The sequence below is a fragment of the Fragaria vesca genome, linkage group LG2 (genome assembly GCF_000184155.1).
Source record: "Fragaria vesca subsp. vesca linkage group LG2, FraVesHawaii_1.0, whole genome shotgun sequence".
NCBI lineage: Eukaryota > Viridiplantae > Streptophyta > Magnoliopsida > Rosales > Rosaceae > Fragaria > Fragaria vesca.
This window is the reverse complement of record NC_020492.1, coordinates 19,110,328-19,119,132: the sequence shown is the minus strand read 5'-3', so window position 1 is coordinate 19,119,132 and position 8,805 is coordinate 19,110,328. Positions and strand designations below refer to the sequence as shown.

General features: G+C 40.7%; 2 protein-coding genes across 2 annotated transcripts in view; one reads left to right on the top strand and one right to left on the bottom strand.

The window, feature by feature from the left end:
* Positions 1-5,542, bottom strand: part of LOC101291009 (SWI/SNF complex subunit SWI3C-like) — a 6,918-nt gene extending 1,376 nt beyond the window's left edge. The window contains exons 1-8 of the mRNA XM_004290850.1: positions 5,512-5,542; positions 4,910-5,425; positions 3,493-4,034; positions 1,817-2,177; positions 1,651-1,724; positions 1,055-1,164; positions 630-682; positions 360-541 (exon numbers count right to left, since the gene is read on the bottom strand). Of these exons, the coding sequence (XP_004290898.1) occupies positions 360-541; positions 630-682; positions 1,055-1,164; positions 1,651-1,724; positions 1,817-2,177; positions 3,493-4,034; positions 4,910-5,425; positions 5,512-5,542 (1,869 nt within the window). The remainder of the gene's footprint in view (positions 1-359; positions 542-629; positions 683-1,054; positions 1,165-1,650; positions 1,725-1,816; positions 2,178-3,492; positions 4,035-4,909; positions 5,426-5,511) is intronic.
* A 941-nt stretch (positions 5,543-6,483) lies between these two features.
* On the top strand, positions 6,484-8,252 carry LOC101290717 (N-glycosylase/DNA lyase-like). Its single transcript, XM_004290849.1, has 3 exons — positions 6,484-7,247; positions 7,340-7,550; positions 7,764-8,252. The coding sequence occupies exons 1-3, from the start codon at positions 6,580-6,582 to the stop codon at positions 8,016-8,018; spliced, it is 1,134 nt and encodes a 377-aa protein (XP_004290897.1). The 5' UTR covers positions 6,484-6,579; the 3' UTR covers positions 8,019-8,252.
* Positions 8,253-8,805: the final 553 nt, after the last annotated feature.

The window sequence follows — 8,805 nt, the reverse complement described above, 5'->3', positions numbered from 1 at the left end:
GGGAGAGAGAGATTTAAATCTGTTCGAAAGATTATATACTAAATTTACACTGACAATAACGGACACCTATTTATAACTTGTACTAATCATTTTCCACCGATGCAAGGGACAAACACATAGCTCTAACCCATAAACAGAACAACAGACGTTCTTTACATCTTTACAATGAAACACATGAACTTATAATTTTTTTTTTCCTATAAGCTGAAGTCAGGTTCTAAAAAGGCATCTAAAGCCTGGTTCAAGCCTTTCTAAGATGTTCAAAACCATGTTCAACTACTAAAAACTAACAGATAGAAACCAATAATAATAAATGAAATAAAGTTAACATTACAAGAAAGCATTTAGAAAAGGACTACCTGATGGTTTACGATATTAGCAGATAGCCTCTGAATTTCCCGTTCTTCATGATCAGCAAACAATTTTGCTTTTATTGCAGCAGCAGCAAGGCCAGCTTCCGCAGCAGCTTTAACCTTTTCTGCAGGTACTGGGGTTGCCACTGCCTCATTTGTACCCCAAGAACCTTGTCCTGCTGAGTTCTCTTCTGAAGGTTGATCAAATAAATGGAAGTGAGTAAGGGAAAACAGAGAGAATAAATATGAAAAGAACATGAAAACTCCAAGGCCTACCCTTTTGCTGAACTGAATTTGCAGTAATTCCATGATTGCCACCTTGACCATGCCTGCTCTCCAAGTTCATCCTACATAGATAGAAAATAAATATTAGTTCTGCAAATTAGACAAAGATTGCAATATCAATGAAGCACGAAGATCAATTTCAATGAATTTGAGTGCATTAATTATAGTAGTAGTACTAGAGAACCCCTCTTTTACCGGTCATATTAGGAATTTAGCACAGGTTCAACAGATAAATTTGGGGAAGTGGGTACTGGGTAACACCATGAAAGTGCAATTTTAAAACTTGGATATCCACAACTCCCCCACTAGGAAATTATTTTGATAAAATGAACATAACAAGGCAAATAATTGAAGATGAGTCCCGCTGCAAAATATTACAACAAAGGAATCACCTATGTCCTCCTGATCCTTCGTGCAAGTTACTTCCAGAAGCAGATAAGCCATTGTCCTCAGACAACACTGCCAAGGCTGCATGGGCACAAGATGCAGCAACTCTTGGCCCGACAGAAGAGGCCAGAAAGGCAACCTACAAAGACTTTCCGAAAGTTAGCTGTTTAAGAACATGAGAGAAGTCTGGGAAAACCTTTATCCCTTTTATTAAACTCTGCAATAATATCTCTAAGTAGAATTCCCTCTCTTTTCCTTTCAGCATATCTGATCATTTAATCAGTTTAAACTATAAGATTATGTTAAGAGAACCTCTAGCCTAGAAATGTATTTACGCATCAATTTCACCTCTCTACATCCGTTTTATCTAGTGTTCTTTTGCTTTTGTTATTTAGGCTTGGACACGATAAAATATCTACCCCTCAGAACCACTATCTCCAGCATGTAAGGTAATTATTCTCAAAACTTCATAACTTTGAGTATGTAACTTATGGTCTTAGTCCTTGTCCACCTTGTTTTGTGGAGTTCTTGTATTTCAGTACCAATAATTTTGCATGTGCAGATGTTTCCCAGAAAAATATTTGTAAATATAGGACCATGTGCAAGCTGGTAAATAGTCACCTACCAGGGACATGACTGGATTCCCAGAATTTGCAAAGGGGAACCTGCTTTCAGAACTACCATCTAGTAGGCAGGATCCTACAAAGAAGTTTTTAGAAAGAGAAGGCATAGAATGTCAGAAATAGATCACGATTACTTGAAGGATGTGAACCATAAGTCTGTAAGATCACCTGCTGAATTCCCATTTGAAGTTGAATGAAATCCGCCCTGATCTCTACTTGACGAGTTGGATGAAAGAGGTATCCCTGGAACTTCAATATTTTCCAGCAAGCCATCCTCCACAGGCAGACGTAGAAAATGAAGGATACATTGCGCTTTGGACTTTGTACCAACATGCTCTGCAATTTCATTCCAGTTCTCATTATAGATTTCCATTGCCTCAAGCAGCAGTAGGGTTTCTTGATCAGTCCAATTTTCTCCATCTAGATCAGCATAATCTTTTGTCGAATCCACTCGTATGAAATCTACGTTTGAATGACCCACAACATATCTTCCCTCATGGAAGCAATTACAGCAGAGGTATACATCAACCTGCAGCACAGGATACCCATTAGTTATATTGATCAACTCCACCAGTTGGGTCCAGCTCCAAGAATCATTGTCCGTAAACAAACTCATATAATGTCACCTATTATGTTTTGAACATACACACACACACACAACTCTCATCCAATACAACCAAGGCTTTCAAAAGGGATTTCCTGGCATGCCACAAACAAACCCGGGGTTGGGGTATTAAGTACTCGCTGTCAAAATTTAAAGAGTTCTCTTGTTTGGTATACGTCCATCATACGTCCATCAGGCATCAGGAAAGACTAATCAAATTCAAATCCTTGAGTATTAGCCAAAACAACTATATTTTATTAAGGAAACAACTAGACCACTTCTTATACTGTGGTACTTTTGATAATACTAAAGAAAAATTTTGTTTTTATGTTTTTGAACAATCCTATACTATCTAAACTTAAGTTTTGACTAGCGAGACATCCAGATTGAAGTTACAGCATGAGCCATCCCCCTGCCTCTAGAGTATAAATATCCAGTATCCTGATGGTTATACACCTATGTCCAAACTTGAACAACTTGAACTAGCATAGCATAAGTTGCACTGGGATATATTTAAGTGTGAAACACATTACAAGTCAAAAATGGTAATACAGAAAGGGAAATCTGGAAGCAATTAATATGGAGATGTTTATGTGAAAAATCATTACACCACAGTATAACGTTCAATACCAAATAATTAAAGCTAACTGATAATAAATTGCACTTTTAGACACAATGAATGCACATCGCAACTACACCTCTCGCATGCAGAAAACCCACCAGGTTTTGCAAGACAGATTCAAACAAAGGTCACTAATGGAAAGCAATCTGATTCACCATGAACCATATTACAAGAGTAGGCACATTATACTAGAAACACCATTCAAGTACAATTTTTAGCTACTTCACTCATACCAACACAAATTGACTCAACTAATATAAAACTGACATTTATTAGGCACCATAAGATGTGCACTCCAACAGCATTTTCAGACAAAAGTTTCAATCATGTCTGGTACAGGCACGTAAATTTACAATGGGAAGCTAAAGTCTTCTTGTCCTAGGACTAGGTGTCACATCAAGATGAAAGCAACACGCCAAAGAATATTGTAGATCAAAGGAGCTGTCTAGACCACTCTTGTGCCAATAAAAACAGAAAATTTTAGCTTCTCTAGTATATTGGGATGTTAACTGCCTGCAGTTTTGTCACCTTTCAACTCTAATAGCAAAAAAACTACCCCATTGATAAAAGAAAGGACTTAGAGAAGTAATATAACATGAAGAGCAATTAGAGATGTACCTCCTTCTGTGACTGATAGCATACACCGGGAAGAGAGCAAGAACAATAATTGCAATGATTTTCACATAGACGTTTTCGAATTCTATTGTCCAAATCAGAGACGTCGTCGTCGTTGTCATGACAGGACAATGACTTATAAACATCAGCTGCCTTAAGCCTACATCTGGGCTTGTCAAACTTGATTAAACTATCAATCGACTTCAACGCAGCTGACGGAACATGAATCTCACCATTTTGCTCCTCCCTTAAGTAGGAATTACCATTCCAAGGCTCAGGACTTGGTTCGGCGGCAGAGTAATTGATAATTCCCCAGTGATCAAGAAACCGAACAATTCGGGTCAAATCTTCAGTATTTAGATGGCTTGTTAATTTTGTGCAATCAGAAACTGTAAGCCTCTTCTCTGGGTTCTCCATGTACTTGGCAACAATTTCATTCCTACTTTGCATGTACATCTCAGGAGTAAACTCTGGTGATTTCCCTGAGAAAAAATGTGGCACCACCTGTCTCTCCAGTCGATGCACTGTAACAGGTGAAAACCAATCTGCCAACAGGAGAATCCCGAAACAAAAATCCATACATCAATATACACCTTCATAAAACCGCAGAAAAGCATGCAAAGAAGTTTGCAACAAGATGAATCACAAAGCCTTATCACAGTCCACCACCAATAAAAAGAGGACAAAAGTCAGAATATCTTCTTATCCCCTACAGCTGATGGAAAATAGAGACTTGACAAGATACACTACATATAATGCAATTCTGCAATTATCCATAGTAAGTTGCAATTTTTTTTTTACACACTGTTCCTATAAACCAAAACTGAATCTTTTGTTTGGAAGAAGGATCTCAATATGTCTTTTTATAATCATTCAACTACTGAAATGTCATTCTATCATCCCCACAAACAAATGACATGTGTTGACTCGGATCAGATCAGTTATAGCCACCATGACAGTTCCACATAAGCGGGTCGTATAGAAGTACAACAAATCTTTTTCAGATAAAGCAATCTTGTTAAGAGTTATTAACTATGAGATGACAGAAAACTTTCTGCTCTTTGATTCCACAAGAGACGAAATCACCAAAGTTTGCACTACAAGAAATGTTGATTGCATTTGAATTCCTCCACTAAATTAATTTCACAAAGCCAACAGCAGTAGCTTCTTAGTCAAACGAGGAGACAATTAATGCACCAATCTCAATCCAAACAGGCAGAGCTCAAAACCAAGCTGCCACTACAAAGTAACCGCGACAGAATTGCGAAACCAAACCCAAATTCAACAGCTAGACACCGAAAACCCCCGCAAATTCTACTACTTTATCGAGCAATTTTGTCACTTTCTAGCTCAGAAATAGTCATAGACACAGCAAATGTGAGATATAGAGACAAAAGAGAACAGTGAGAAAAGTCTATACCTGCGTGCATTGGAACCACAAGAACTCTACTCCCATACCGCTTCACAACGCCGCCGCCTTCCATAATCGCCGGCGGAGTAATGACATAAGACGAGCTGGCGCCATCTGGACGGTCCTGATCCAACGACGCACTATCGGCCGGCACGGCGGACAAGGCCTGAAGCTGGCCGTGCGACACATTCTCCAGCACCAGAGGACTCACCGGACCCTTGCCGTCGCCGGCGGAGTTAATGTGGTTGGCCCGCTCGACCGCCGCAATCGCGAGGACCGAGGAGTGGGGCCTATTCACGGCGCGCAGAACGACGGGAGGGAAATCGTTGTGGCGGACACCGCCGTCGAGGACCTCGGTCTCGTGCGGGGCGGGATCGGGTGCGGTAGGGTCGGAGTCGTCGTGGTCGAGGTCGTTGTTGTTGTTGTCATCGGCGGCGGCGTCGTCGTCGTCTTCTTCGTCGTCGTCGCGAGGCCGGCGGCGGATTTGGGGGTCCCGCTTTCGCTTCCTCCATTTGCCGCGGCCGTCTGCGAAAATTGAAACAAGATTTATTTATTTATGGGGTCAAAATTGAAAAATTGTGGAGAGGGGTTTTAGGTTTTGAGAGTTTTACCTGCGGATGGGAAGGAAGGAGAAGCTGGCATTTTTAGGAGGGAGAGAGAAGATTGATTTGCGAGGGAGTTTCAGAGAGAGAGAGAGAGTAGGGCTCTCTGCCTGCTCTGTCTTTCAGCTCGGTGTGTGATGTTTTTGCTTTTCTGCTCAGCAAATCTCCTTAGTTTTTTTTTTTTCTTTTCTTATTCCTTCTTTTTGATATTTTGATGTGCTTATTGTGTCTATGTTATGCATCATGCATGTATGTATGCACCATGGTCCATGGGTGTATATCGTATTTTTTTACGGTATATTGTATACGTATAGGTACGTATGTTCGTAGTTGCCGATGAGTGCTGTTTTGATGATGTATTTGGATGAAGAAGGAAAGAAGGTGAAAGATCAAAGATGAATTCGTAATTTCCTAACATGACAACCTCTCTTTTGAATTTCAATTTAACGAAACCGAAAGAACTCATTGTATGCAGTTATTTTGATTTTCATCACAGTAGGGGCATTTCAAATTTCATAGCAAATTTTCCTAACTGTTTCTTTTTCATTTGCTTACATAGTATGTCTAGTTTTTTCTTCTTCTCTTTTCTTTTTCTCTTTCTTATTCTTTCTTTTTCTTTAGGTGGCATGCCTCAATATGGTATGTATATATGTACCGTATGCGTATATGTCTTGTTCTTTTTTAGAGCGTATTTATATAATGGTATGTATGTATATCTATAATGCGCGACATGCCGCATGTTTGACGCGTGTTGTCGAAATAATTGTGAGTTAGATATATTTTTCTTATAAGTTATTTCAAATATGACGAGATCTATTCAGGAGACTCGTAAGTCGTGACACGTTGTGTATTTTATTCACGGTAGGCTAGTTGCAGCATTTTATATGTTTTATCACGAAATAAAAAAGCTTCATTTCTTAATAAAAGAAAAGAAAATAGACATTTGACCTTATTATTGACGAAGCCTATACGTGAGACTGTATCTTCAACTCTTCATCCTCCTCCTCTTTTCCCTCTTTCTGGAATTGGAGGGAATTGCAATAATTCCAGACCTGAAATTCCAAAATCCAATTTCTCATGCTCTCACTCAAACTGAGACCTCTCTCAATCATGAAAAACAAGAAGAGACAAATCCCAATCCAATCTCCCCCACCAACCCCTCCAACCCCACAGACCCTAACCTCCAAAAGACCCAAAACCCTCCTCAAATCCCCCAAATGGGTCCCACTCAACCTCACTCAGTCCGAGCTCTCCCTCCCCCTCACTTTCCCCACCGGCCAAACCTTCCGGTGGCGACAAACCGGCCCTCTTCAGTACACCGGCGTCGTCGGGTCCCACCTCGTCTCCCTCCAGCACCTCCAAAACGGCGACGTTTCATACTGCCTTCACCACTCCTCATCTCCCCAATCCAACGCCGAGCCCGCTCTGCTTGATTTTCTCAACATGGGTATCTCCCTCGCCGGAATTTGGGAGGTTTTCTCGGCTTCGGATTCGAGGTTTGCCGAGCTGGCTACTCATTTGGCCGGGGCTAGAGTTCTCCGGCAAGACCCGCTAGAGTGTTTGATTCAGTTTCTGTGTTCTTCGAATAACAACATTGGGAGGATTACCAAAATGGTGGACTTTGTGTCTTCTTTGGGGACCCATTTGGGTTCTGTTGCAGGTTTCGAGTTCCATGAGTTTCCATCTTTGGATCGCTTGGCAATGGTGTCGGAACAAGAGCTCCGGGAAGCCGGTTTCGGTTACAGGTCTGTTACTTTTTTACTCTGTAACTGCATTGTGTCAAAAAGTTTGTATCTTTGATTGTAAAGATTGAGAGGTGGTTTTGTTGGATGAGCAGGGCTAAGTACTTGACTGGTACTGTGAAGGCGTTGCAGTCGAAACCTGGGGGAGGTGAAGAGTGGCTTTTGAATCTTCGGAAGCTTGAACTGGAAGAAGTGATTGATGCTCTTACCACATTGCCTGGAGTTGGTCCGAAGGTGGCAGCTTGTATAGCTCTTTTTTCGCTTGATCAACACGATGCCATTCCTGTTGATACACATGTGTGGAAGGTAATGCTTTTAAAGATTGACTTTTAACGCTATTATGATGTGCTGCTCTCGGATTTTCTTACTATGAGGATGATGTATGATGATATCTAATAGGAAGTAGGCCATATAGATTTTAGCAATCTGTTTTTGTTTTGGGGTGTATTTGCTGATGTTTGTGTTTGAATAATATGTGCTGATGTGTGAATGATTTTTTCTTGTTGTGGACTGGGTCAGATTGCTACAAGATACCTCATACCTGAGCTAGCAGGAGCTCGTCTGACATCGAAGCTCTGCAGCCTTGTGGCGGAGGCATTTGTGAGTAAATATGGGAAATATGCTGGATGGGCTCAAACTTTGCTGTTTGTTGCTGAATTGCCTTCACAAAAAGCTCTTCTGCCACCACATGTTTCAGATGCCAAGGAGAGTAAATCCACCAAGGGAAAGGGCCGCGGAAGGAAGATTGTGGCGGATGCCTCAAACAGTGAATAACAGACTTGATATCATACACGTGATAATGCAACCTGGAGCAAGGCTGGCTGAGTACAAATTCTTGTTTGGAAATGGCCTCGCACCGGCAAGGCCTATGCTTTTTAAGTACCCCAATTTTGAAGCTCAGTATGCAAGGGGATTGGGGGGGTGGAGGTTGTGCTTTCTCAAGAATTGTGAGCTCCTTGCAATTCAGGATTGTGAAAGGTGATTGATGGTGGTATTTTAGAGTGTGCTGGTTGGAAATGAGTCGCAAATCGCCGTTCTTTAGGCCTTTTCTCTTTCCCTTGGAAATGGTGCTAGCAATTCTTCCTTCTGACCACTGAACCAATATGTCCATTGAAGTAGTCATATTCTTGTGGGTATTGCTCAAGATTATTTGTATTCATATGCTATTGAAGCTAGGTACGTTTATGTTTCCGCAGCCTTGCTCTTTAGTTATTCTTTCTCAAAACAATACTTCAACTCCTTTAACCATCCAAAATTCATTGTAATTTAACGACATCTCCAAGTTTATTTTATACCTTGTGTCATTGTTCATAATCTCCAGTCGCTTAGTTTACCGACTCTTCTCAAAGTTGACAGTGATTCGACATTTGGATTGGCTCGGGTAACAGGATGTATGTAACATCCCCATGTTTGATCCCATGGGATTCATAGTTATCATTGCTCGCTAAAATAGGGAAATGTACAGGTGCAAATCCATTGATGCAACACTTTCTTTTCTCTTCAGTATAATTACGATACTAGTATTGTCAATCCGTCGATGCAAAATTTTTGTTTTATTATT